At 35.1% G+C, this 13,215-nt stretch overlaps 1 protein-coding gene across 1 annotated transcript in view; it reads right to left on the bottom strand.

The window, feature by feature from the left end:
- Window positions 1–5,673, bottom strand: part of LOC149545464 (disease resistance protein RML1A-like) — a 63,038-nt gene extending 57,365 nt beyond the window's left edge. Inside the window, exons 1-2 of the mRNA XM_089793770.1 lie at window positions 5,552–5,673; window positions 1,943–2,240 (exon numbers count right to left, since the gene is read on the bottom strand). Coding sequence (XP_089649896.1) covers window positions 1,943–2,240; window positions 5,552–5,673 — 420 coding nt within the window. The remainder of the gene's footprint in view (window positions 1–1,942; window positions 2,241–5,551) is intronic.
- Window positions 5,674–13,215: the final 7,542 nt, after the last annotated feature.

The raw sequence follows: 13,215 nt of genomic DNA, 5'->3' as shown, positions 1-13,215 counted from the left end.
AAACATACATGCTTCTTTGTCTTTGGAATCTAAGTGGATAGTTTCTTGGATTGTAAGAATACCATCCAAAATAGATCTTCCTAGAACAAATCCTATTTTCTCCTCAGAGATCAATTTAGGCAAGACATCTTTAAGCCTGTTAGCTAAGATTTTGGAAAAAAAAATTATATCGTATTGCATAAGGCAAAAGGAAGAAATTCGTTAAGGCATTCTGGCCCATTCCTTTTAGGAATCAAAGTAATAAAGGAATATTTGATCTCAGCCAACAAGGACCCTCCATTTCTTGAAGCTTCAATAGCTTTCCAAAGATCTTCACCCAAAATGTCCCAACATTTTTGAAAGAAGAAGGCCTAAAACTCATCAAGCCCTGGAGATTTTTCGAGGTTCATACTAAAAACTATGGACTGAACCTCATCTAAAGTAATTGGTCTATTCAAACTTTTATTATCTTCTAGCTTAATCAGTTTAGAGATTACTTTTAGCATGCTAGATTTGGCCTCCCTGTTTGATTCTTTGCAATTATTTAATAAACCCTTAAAATGGGAGACAAATGTATCTGCTATTTCTTGTTGGTTCTCTATGCGGTCACCCATAGAGTTAGTGATAATAGAGATTTTATTTAAGGATCTATTATAAATGGTTGAGTTATGAATTTTTTTTGTATTACAGTCTCCTTCATCCAGCCATTTCTCCCTCGATTTCTACCTCCAAAAATGTCTTCCTATTTCGTAAGAAGCTCTTTTTCTAACCTATAGCTTTCCTTATTCATACCATACTTTATAGTGCGTTGGTTCAGATTCTTTAATTTTTCTTCAATTTCTAGCTTTTCTTTAAAGAGATTATTAAAATGTTCTTTGTTCCATCTAGGAATATTTTCTTTTAATAGTTTTAGTTTAGATATGAAGGTGAACATTTTAGATCCTATGAAGCTTTCTTGCATCCACAAAATCCTAATTAGTTCCAGAAATTTTGAGTCTTGGCACCACATCTTTTCACATTTAAATGGATTTCTAATAGGTTTAGATGGTTCAAACAATTCAGTGCATACCGGGAAATGGTTTGATCGTGCATAAGGCAGTATGAAAGAGTGATAATTTTTATTATGCTTCAATATGTTTCCTAAAATAAAGAACCTATCTAACTTTTTTTGCAATGTAGGTGTCATCCTTTCTTCTATTATTCCATGTGAAAGATCCATTGTTTAAAGGGATATCTATCATACCATGTTTATCTATCCATGCTTCAAATTCTAGTGATGAAAGAGTTAAATGTTGCATCCCACCTACTTTTTCATTCAAGCAAACAATGGTGTTAAAGTCTCCTCCCATTATAATTGGGTACTATTTATAATCAAGAAAGACCGAACCTAATTTGCTCCAAACAACTTTTTTTCCTAAGGGACTATTTGGAGCATAAATTTTGATTTAAATAAATTTCAAATCTGATTTAAGGCTTTGTGCCTTGACACACATCCAATTACTACTATTCTTAAGGTGATATAAATCTACTTTCTTTGGATTCCAAATAATACCTAAACCACCAAATGCTCCATTGGCCTCTAGGAATAGAGAATCCCATATACCTAACATCTTATTTAGTTTAAGACTATCTGACTGATTTAATTTTGTTTCTTGAATTAAAATTACCTCTGAATTACATTTTTTTAGATAATGTTTGATTAACCTTTTTTTGCTAGGGGCATTTAGGCCCCTAGAATTCCATGTGGTAATCCTCATGTTGCCTTGGGAAGGCACTTCCCTTTCCCAATATTTAGTAATTCATCTATTTTGATCTATTCTCTGCAGAGTCCATTAGCTTTTCTTAACTCCTTCAATGATTTCCTTCCACTTTTCCCTTTTAATTTGCCATAAATTGGGGAGCTCAGTCCTTCCTGATTCATGTGTAGACCTAAATCTTGCTAATAATCAATTAGACTATGTACTGAAGGGGGCCTGATATCCCTTGATTTGCCAAATTCTTCCATTTCTGTTTCATTATAGACCTTGCTTCCAATGTCATCCTTATCAAAATTTTCTTGATGAAATTCTGTCATATCAATAATATCTATCCTGCTCTCATCCTTGTCAGCTTTATATTTCTCATACTGATCTAGTGATTTTTCGTCCATCTCAATCTTTAGTATATCTCTCCTGAGATCCTCAGCTATGTAGTCTTTACCCCCTAATCTTATAATTCTTTGTATCAGTTTCTCCTTTTGAGAGGTAGTACTATTGTTAATGCTGTCAAAGCTGAAAACCTAAATTAGTTCTTATGATAACTATTCTAACTCATTGTCATCTACTACTAGAGTCTTTTCCTCAAGAAAGTAATCCACTTCTTTGTTTAAAAAATTCTGAACATTTGTAACAATCAAATTCTCAACATTATTTCCTTCCTTCATCTTTCCTAACTACATATTCTCTGGAGTACAAGGAGAAGTAGTATGAACATCCAGAGTTTGCCAAAATTTAGAAGATGATTTGATTTTCTTATTGCTGGGAGTGACTACCTCGACATCCCTACCTTCATCTTGATCTTGTCATGGAAAAACCTATCTTATCTTTGGTGATATGTTATCCTTATCTACTTCTTCTAATAGGGCAAAAAGTAAATTTTTTTCTACCTCAACTAAATCCATTTTCTCTGCATCTTCTAATGTCTTGCCTTGGTCTCTCCCTGTATCAACTACAACTATAACCGCCTCTAGTGGAGTGGACTGTATTTCCCTGTTGTGATCTACATTTCATGTTTGCTCCATATTTTTTGGATGAGCTATCATAGCTCCCTTGTTTTTGTATGCCAAAGTAATTTCATTTTCCAAATCCCCTTTGATAAATGTTTCCTCTCTCTCCTCTACCTCAAACGTGTGTGACAAAGCTTTGGATGGATACTTATTTTTCTTAGTTTTTCTCTTTTTCAATTTTCCTTTCTCTTGGCATGGCACTAAAACATTTCCATTGACTATGATTGATTTCATTTTGTCGCTTTGATCAATTACATCATTATCCTTTTGCTGAACGCCATCCTTTGAAGACCTCATATTTGGCTGAGCCCTATTTCTATCTTCAGGTTGAGAACATGATTCAAAATTTGCAAATTGTAACCCCAACTTATTTCTCAAATATTGGAAGATTGTTGGAAAAGTAGTTCGAAAAGCTGAAGTGAGAGGTAGGTTTTGAAGACTCATGCCATTATGAGCTTCTATTTTGATAATCTTTGAAATGTCATCTTTATATTAATGTAGATTAAGCTAATATTCTTCCCTTTTAGTTTCAACCTTTTTATGAATTATGGATTCTTGATTAAATTTTGTGTTTATAAGAAGTTTAACATTGTTATCAGACTCATATGAAGCATCAATTCCAATAAATTCTCCTAATGTTGCCCCTATCAGTTTGAGAATTTCAATTTGATTTAATTCTGGAGGTAGGGATTGCATCATGAACCAGATAGGGCACTTAAAATTTGCTTATGATAATTTAAAATTTGGTGACCATTCAATAAATTTAACAAAATGACCATCAAACAAACATTCAGAGACCTTTATTAACTCATCTCTAACTAACTTGTCAAAACAATTTAGATATAATACATTATCACCAGAGTAAGAGATACTTACCTAACCTTGACAGTTTTCTTCCAGCCAATTGGACATGAAAAACATTTATTTTCTAGATCAAGTCCAAATTACAAAAATGCCAAGGTTTTTGCATTCCATCCATGCTTCCTCACTTTCCTTGCTTTGAATTAGAATTGTATCTGCTGGATCTACATTATGGTTCAAGAGTTTTGAGGATTTTTCTAAACTCTCTTTATTTTTCTTAGTCGATCTTCGAAATGGGGGAACATATGGTCTCAGTGTTGCAATCATAAGCATGTCCAAATTTTCAAGTGGAGTTTTTGAAACCCTAGTTCTTTCCTTTGAAGATGAAGCAGGGATGTTATAGCTTGCAACAACATATTTGGTCATGTTAAAAAACCTAATCTGTTGATTTAAGCTTTCTATTGTGAATATTGTGTTCATGTGAAACATTTATGGGTTGTTTTGGCTGATCCCCTCTTTCAAAACTGTCCTGATGAACCCATTGATCTATGCATCTTGATTCCAGTCCTTTTGATTGTTTGATTCGACAAGGATGGAGAAAGCATTGTTGGTTTCCAAAGAAAATTGCGCCTTATTGCAACTATTCACAAAGTGTTGGGAATGAGGTTTCCATGGGCTATTTGAAAAATTGTTCTTAGGATTTTCCCTTTTTCTATTCCTCGTGCATATACTTGGATGTGTGGAAATGCCTTTACCATCTGCTCCGAAGTAATTCGAATGTCTACTCTTATTTGTGTGACTACTATTTTTTGCCATAATCTTTTTAATGTTTCTGTAAAATTATTTAGTAATATATTTATTAAATTTATTAATAAAATTATTTATAATTATTATTAAAATAAAATTCCTTAATAATTATCATTAAATGAAATAAATATAAATACATAAAAAATAGAACTTTAATAAATTCTTTAAATTTAATTCTTTTCTTTAATTAATTAAATATAATTAAATATCAAATTTCTTTATAAAATTTCCATTAAATTATCTTTTAATTTGATTTAATTATAACAGAGAATCATCGTATACCCACAAAACCAAAAATGATAACTCAACTGAAGGAAAAGGACATAATCAAACTATAGGGTCAAAATCACAAATTCACATTAGTTGACAAATTTGGATGGGTAAACTAACTCAGAACTTGTCCTATTTTCTAGGACAATTGGCTTAGGTTTTAGGATTTGGACTCAAGACTTATCTCCCCACTTATACCATTGAAACAATGCGATAGGATACACTCATTCTAGCAATTCAGGGAAGTCGATACTTGGTACCTACAATTTGCATAAAATCTATGCATGTATAAACATAATATTCTAAACTAAATAGGCAATGGCAGGAAGTGGTTCATCGTGTAGATCCTGACTAGCTAGTGACTACGACTCCCTTCCTCAACCTCATCAAAAATGTCAAACATAAAGAAAACATACATGCACACCATACACATGCAAGTATGAAGTAAGTATCAGTTGTAGTGTCTAGAACACATGCTCCATTCCTCACTAGAAATGGGGACCCCCTACTTTTTTGGACTCCTTGACTCACAGTTCGAGAGTCAGGAGAAGAAAATTTTATTAGAGTTGAAGTATGAGTTGTCAAAATTGAAAAAATACAAAAAAAATTGGAAAATAAAAAAATACAAAAAACATTAGAAAAATTGAAAAAACACAAAAAATCAAAAAATTGGAAAAAATCAAAAAATTAAAATTTTAAATTGAAAAGGTCACACACATAAATGTGCATGCGCAGAGTGCGTGGCATGCACCGATGTGCACTCCGAGGTGCATTGAACACCTTGCGAGCATGGTGGGGGTTATAAAACCCCCACACCTCCACCTCATTCAAACACTTTTTTTTTTGATATCTTCGAAGAGTTTTGTGAGCATTGTAAGGTAGACATCCACATCCACACCATGTTTATGTTGTGTGATGCATTAACCCTACCTGCGGTGGTAACTTTGGCTTGCAATAGCACGAAGTGCCCATGTTGAGCGCGATGCTTGTGCGGCACACCTCACACGACTCTTGCGGAGTGCACCCCATGCAATGCCCATGCGGCACACCATGTTCAACACCCATGGTGCCTTCAAACCCTACTCTCTAGCACTGCTTCCACATGTACTCTCCGGTGTCACTTTCATGCACATCCTCTGGTGCCGCTCCCATGCGTGCCCTAAAGCACTGCAAACCCTCAAATTGCGTGCATTTTATTTAATTTAATTTTAAAAAATAAATATAAGATAAAAATATAAAAATATAAAAATAAAATTTTGCAAAAAAAAGGTATTTAAAATATATATATATATATATATATATATATATATAATTCTAATAAAAATACATATATATATTTTAAAAGGGATAAAATGAAAAAATAAATGAAAATAAATAAAATTCCCAAATGGGGCATTTTTTTCTCTTTTTCTTTATGTTTATTTTAATTCATAGTTTCACGTTTTATCCTTGGACTAATAACATTTTTTTCTTTTTCTCACAATGTGCAGGTAATTAAATGGCATCCACATCCAGAGTAGCACGCAAACCTATCATTTTCAAGTTCCAAGGTGTAGCTTCAAAGTCAAGATTAGATAATGACCACATAGAGATTTGAGATATTGACCTAGACACACAGACTTAGGAGAATTCCTAAGAATTTGTAACAAGCCAACAAAGAGGTCAACCATGATGTCTACATTGATTCATTCTAGATTGGTAAATGCAATGTCACATCCTGTTTCAAACAATCAACAAAACTAATCATGGCCCTATCACAACACTTTGTGCCTGATGAAAGGGTAGTCAAAAGCATCACTGGAGAAGTGGTTTTGGATCTACAACCCCATAACATTGAGAGGATCTTTCATCTTCTTAGAGTAGACTAGTTCATCAGACTTTCCTATGAACTAGCTGAGAGATGGTATAGGGAACACCAACAGGAGGCCATAAACATCATACAATCTTCTTCTCTTGTTGAGAAGCCTTCGAGGGGAAAGATAATAAGCAAAGTGGATATGATCCAAGGATACATGAAGGAGAAAATTAGGTACTCTATTATTCTCCTAAGCAGAGTCATGGAACTATGGCATGTCACCTCAGTACCCTCATGGTCAACTTCATTGAGACCATTAGACAGGAAAAGATATCATTAGATTGGCCGACCACACTAAGTGAAAACTTGTGTGAATAGTTGAGGATGGTGAAGGACAAGAAGAAGTTTTACATGAATTCTTACGTGGTGTACCTGCTTGCAACAAGGCAAAAAAACTATCTCGATTTGTACAAAAAAGGCAGTATGCAGGACCCCAATGCTTGGCCATACATAGTCTATCCTTAGCTAGTGAAGAAGAAACTATCAAGGTAGAGCAAAGAATATAGAATTGTGAATGATGTGTTCATCTTTACAATCATTCAATTCATTGAAAGAGACTATATGAAGAGGTTATCTAATGAAGCCAAAGAACAAGTCACAACTCTTGGAGCCTACTTCATCCAGTTCAAGACATTCACCTATCTACAGGTAGCTGGTGCATCCATCAATCCTAAGAAGCTCCCAAGATACCTAAGTGACAAACTGGTATTTTTGGAGATATCCTAGCAAATTGAGTTGTCCTATGAGAAGATAAAGAGATAAAAAAGACCTTGTTGGGCATGGCCATTGGTCATTGGACATTACTAGGTGAAGAGGAAATAGGATATTCCATCCTTCGAGTGGGAGTGGGAGAACTATCCTCTTGAAGAATACAACTCTCCCCGGCCATATTTTGACAATGTCGAGAAAGTGAAATTTGGTAGGAAGAGACTTCCATCATGAGGATGTTGTTGAAGATCACTGGATGAATGTCACAAATGACTATAATGTCTGCATTAGGGACTATTGTAGGATGACTTTATATCTAGCAGAAAAGGCTCTCCAGTTGAACATCTTGGAGGAGATAAAGCAATAGGATTAAATAAGGAGTTACTGGATCCCCTATTCAATGTAGATAAAATTGGTGAAGGACCCATTATTAATGTCAAGGTTGATAGGGAGGAGCCTGATGATATTAATCATAGAGTGAGGCATGTTATCAGAATGATAAAGGATTGGATCAAGAAACCTTTTCCACTTGATCCAATTCTTGATATTGTAATCTTCCATGCACATGCTCACCCAAAAAGAGGTAAAGGAAGGAAAGTAACAATTCCTACCTTTGCAGCTCAGACTCCTATCAGGTCAGAAATAGTGTACCATCTTGATAACCCAATTGGATATTATCACCCTCCTAAAAGGAAGGGAAAGAACAAAAAAAAAGAGGACCTTTCCTCAGAGGATTTAGACAGAGCAAATTGCAAAACGACCGTCTCCCCAACAACAAGAATAGAGCCTACAAGGGTCCTAAGATACTGGAGCTACCCAAGTCCAAGATGAACCACGGTTGCCTCCTATTGTGTCTAGCCAACCAAAAGAGGGGGAGATTCCACAAGTCTCCATCCCTCTTGTTCAAGAAGAGCCATCTGCTCCTTCTACCTCCAAGAAACAGAAGAAAAGCTATGATCAAATCATTTAGGATTTTTGACCTTGTTCTACTCTAGGATAAGGCAAAGGAAAATTTGGGCAGCCATACCAAGTTTCAATGCTTGTGGATAAGCCCTTATCAAATTGTAAAATTTTTGGGAGAAAACACTTTTAGGCTCAGTTCCTTATAGAGGGAATTTCTTCCCTTGCCCATAAATGGGCAGTTTCTGAAGCGTTATTTTGAAGCCTAAAAGACACAAAAAAAAAAAAAACTAGTTAGATTTTATTTATACATTTAGCTTAGATTTTCATTCTAGCAAGTGTGTTTATTTCTGCAAATGTGTTTGTTTTTATATTGTGTGTTTACTTTTAGTCATGTGTTTCCTTTCAAAGTTATGTCAGTCCTGGGGGTAAGGTGTACTTGAGATTTTCTCTTAAGATTTCACTAGCCAGTCTTTGGTTCTGAATTTAGGAAGAGGTATTTCTTTGTCAAAATATTTGGATGATTGTGTGTCTTATACCAACCAAGCAACCAACATTTCTTAGGGAAATAGGGGATTTTCAGTCTGGAAATCAAAAACCTAGACCAAAAAGTTCTCAACACTTTGCAAATTTAAGAATTGATTATTTTGGATGTTGTTGAATTGAAGTCAAAGATTTCAAGGGGTGATCCAAATTTCAATTGTTTCAAGTAGGGGGCTCTCCTAGAAAGGTTACTAAGGTCATTATTGTTAGGATTAAATCACAGACATAAATAACAATTACATGCAAATATAACCAATAACAAAAAATAATATATCACGCAGAAAAGAACACAAGGCACCAAGATTTAATGTGGTTCACCCAATCCCTGGGCTATGTCCACCAAACAACAAGTCAGATATTATTATGATCTAGTGATTACAACTTGATTACAATCCATGATCCTTTACAGCTCAGTATCACCGCAAGAACCAATTTCACATCACAACTTAATAAAAATACCTAACCCTAAGCCCTTTTATACAAGCATTTTATGGCATTTTAGAGTTACAATGTGTCGGCCATATGTTGGCTACAACATATAGTACTTTCCTGATCAATCACCACAATCTAATAGTTGTTTAGCATGAGAGTTTCTAAAAAGGTTCTAAAAGAGGAACCCAACAGGTGTTCATAAGAGATCCAATCCAAGAAATGACACCAATGTTCTGACTACACAGTCCAAGCGTAGTCAGGATACAAAAAAAAATTTAAAAGAGAGAGAGAAATACGATGTTAAGACTGAAGGATTATAAAGATCTGAAATGACAAAAGATACGTTTTCAAAAAAAAGTATCTTGTATTCAAAATATTGCTTCATCAAAAGTAACATTCTGAATGACATTGAGCAATTATTCAAATGGCCAAAAAATCAAAAGAACTTGGCATCCCACCAAGAGCCCTCAAACTGATTCTTTCATCTAGTCAACCAATTGATTGATGAAAAGCCTTCGTGGAGATTTTGAATGAATGAGCCAAGAGGAGTGGAAGATTGTGTCAAGTTGTCAAGAAACTCTAATAGACAGCATCTTGAGGTGTCAAAAAGAATGAATACACAACACACACACTAAGTTTGGAGGTTTCAAATTCTGAGATTTTGATTGTAAAGTTGTCCGAAAGATGCTCGAAATGTTCAAAGTTTGGTTGGTATTTGACACATGCTGGAAGAATGTTTATTGATGAAGAAATGCCTTGGTCATTTCTTCCTTTTTTCAAGGCTATTTGTGGTGGTGTCCACAATACATGCTCCATTCTTCACTAGGAATGGGAACCACCTACTTTCTTCAACTCCCAAACTCAATTTGAGAGTCGGGAGAAGAAAATTTTATTAGAGTTGAAGTATGAGTCATCAAATTGAAAAAATACAAAAAAAATTAGAAAATGAAAAAATGCAAAAACATTAGAAAATTTGAAAAAACACAAAAAATTAATAAATTGGAAAAATTTAACAAATTAAAAAACAATTGAATTGAAAAGGTCATGCGCATAAATGTGTGCATACAGAGTACGTGTGTGCACTAGCATGCTCCAAGGCATGTCGCACACTTCATGAGTGTGGTGGGGGTTATAAAACCCCCACACCTCCACCTCATTCAAACACTTTTTTTTTTTGGATATCTTCGGAGGGTTTTGTGAGCATTACAAGGTAGACATCCATGCCCACACCATGTTTATGTTGCGTGATGCATTAACTCCATACTGCATGACACCTTAACCCTACCCATGGTGGTGACTTTGGCTTGCGGTGGCACGAGGTGCCCACGCCAAGTGTGATGCCCGCATGGTGCTCACGCAATGCACCCTATGTGATGTCTGTGTGGCACACCACATTCGGCACCCGCAGTGCATTCAAACTCTACTCTTCGATGCCACTTCCATGTGTGCCCTCTAGTGCCTCTTCCATGCACACCCTTCAACATTGCTTTCATGCATGCCCTTTAGTGCCGCTCCCATGCATGCCCTCAAGTGCGGCATACCCTCCACTTGTGCACATTTTATTTTATTTTATTTTTAAAAATATAGAATTAAAAAAAAAAAGGTATAATTTTTTTTTTAAAATAAATATAAAACTCTAATTATTATTATTTTTTTTTGGGAAAAGGTTTAAAATGAAAATAGAATGAAAAAAATAAAATGCCCAAATGGGAAGTTTTTTTTTTCTTTTTCTTTATGTTTATTTTAATTCATAGTTTGACATTTTATCCTTGGACTAATAACATTTTTTTCCTTTTTCTCACAATGTGCAGGTAATCAAATGGCATTGACATCCAAAGTAGCACCCAAACCTATCATTTTCAAGTTCCAAGGTGTACCTTCAAAGTCAAGATTCCACGATGATCACATAGAAATTTGAGATACCGACCTAGGGCACACAAACTTAGGAAAATTCTTGAGAATTTCCAATAGGCCAATAGAGATGTCAGCCATGATATCTACATTGATTTTTTCTAGATTGGTAAATGCAGTGTCACATCTTGTGTCAGTACAATCAACAAAACTAATCATGGCCTTGTCACAATACTTTGTTCCTGATGAAAGGGTAGTCAAAAGCATTAGATCTACGACTTGATAACATTGAGAGGGTATTTCATCTTCCTAGAGTAGTCCAATTCATTAGACTTTCCTATGAACCAACTAAGAGATGGTATAGAGAACACCAATAGGAGGCCATAGACATCATACAATCTTCTTATCTCATTGAGAACCCTCTAAGGGTAAAGATAACAAAAAAAGTGGATATGACCCGAGGATACATGAAGGAGGATATTGGGTACTCTATTATTCTCCTAAGAAGAGTCATGGGCTTATGTGTAGCAAGTCACCTCAGTACCTTCATGTTCAACTTTATTGAGACCATCAGATAGGTAAAGATACCACTAGACTGGCTCACCACACTAAGTGAAAACTTGTGTGAATAGTTGAATATGGTGAAAGAAAAGAAGAAGTTTTACATGACTTCTTACATGGTGTACCTACTTCCAGCAAGGGCAACAGACTATCCCATATTGTACAGCAGAGGCAGTATGTAGGACCCCAATGCCTAACCATACATAATCTATCCTCAGTTAGTGAAGAAGAAGCTATTAGGGCAGAGTAAAGAATATAGAATTATGAATGATGCATTCATCTTTGTGATCATTTGATTCATTAAAGGAGACTATGGGAAGAGGTTATCTAATGAAGCCAAAGCACAAGTCACAACCCTTGGAGCCTACTTCATCTAGTTCAATACGTTCACCTATTTATAGGTAGCTAATGCATCCATCAATCTTAAGAAACTCTTGAGATACTCAAGTGACAAACTGGTATTGTTGGAGATATCTTGACAAATTGAGTTGGCCTATGAGAAGATAAAGAGACAATGAAGACCTTGTTGGGCATGGCCATTGGTCATTAGATGTTATCAAGTGAAGAAGAAATAGGATATCATGTCCTTCGAGTGGGAGTGGGAGAACTATCCTCTTGAAGAATACAACTCTTCCTGACCATATTTTGACAATGTGGAGAAAGTGGAGAGTATGGCAGGAAGAGACTTCCATCATGAGGATGTTGTTGAAGATCACTGGATGAATGCCACAAATGACTATGATTTCCACATTAGTGACTATTGTAGGATAACTTTGTATCTACCAGAAAAGGCTCTCCAGTTGAACATCATAAAGCAATAGGATTCTAAGGAGTTACTGGACCCCCTATTCAACATAGATAAAGTTGGTGAAATACCCATTATGAATGCCGAGGTTGATAGAGAGGAGCCCAATGATATTAATCATAGAGTGATGCATGTTATCAAAATGACAAAGGATTGGATCAAGAAATCTTTATCACTTGATCCAATTCCTGATACTATAATCTTCCATGAAGATGCTCACCTAGAAAGAGGTAGAGTAAGGAAAGTAACAATTCTTACCTTTGCAACTTAGTCTCCTATCAGGCCATAAACATTATACTAGCTTGATTGCCCAGTTGGATATTATCACCCTCCTGAAAGGAAGGAAAAAAAAAAAAAAAAGAGGACCTCTCCTCAGAGGATTTAGACAAAGAAAATTGCAGAAGAAGCGTCTCCCCAATAGCAAGAATAGGGCCCACAAGGGTTTGAAGATACTAGAGCTATCCAAGTCTAGGATGAACCGCAGTTGTCTCCTGTTGTGTTTAGCCAAAAAGAAGAGGGGGAGATTCCACAAATCTCAATTCCTCCTATACAAGAAGAGCTAGCTTCTCCTTCTACCTCCAAGAAACAGAATAAAATAATTAAGATTCAGATGAAGAAAAGGCAAAGGATTAGTAGAAGATTAGTGTTTAATCCATCTATCTGCGAAACTATTTTGGAGGGAGATGAAGAAGAAGAAGAAATAGTATCAGAGGAAGAAGAGGAACAAGTGCCCTTGTAGATGATTAAAATCGTCCTTAAAGACTATTAATTTATTTAATATTGCTCGTGACATTGTAATTAATTATTAATTAATTAATTATATTCATCACATTCTTCTACTTATTTAATTAAATTAATTAATTAAATAAGTTCATTCTCCTAAGTATTTAAATTTAATTTAAATACTCCTAGCCCTAATATGTTAAATTAATTTAACAC

This window comes from Cupressus sempervirens, chromosome 7, assembly GCF_028749045.1.
Source record: "Cupressus sempervirens isolate cs-2001-9-10 chromosome 7, ASM2874904v1, whole genome shotgun sequence".
NCBI classification, from domain to species: domain Eukaryota; kingdom Viridiplantae; phylum Streptophyta; class Pinopsida; order Cupressales; family Cupressaceae; genus Cupressus; species Cupressus sempervirens.
Note: the sequence above shows the minus strand (reverse complement) of the source record. Positions and strands in the feature narration are given on the sequence as shown.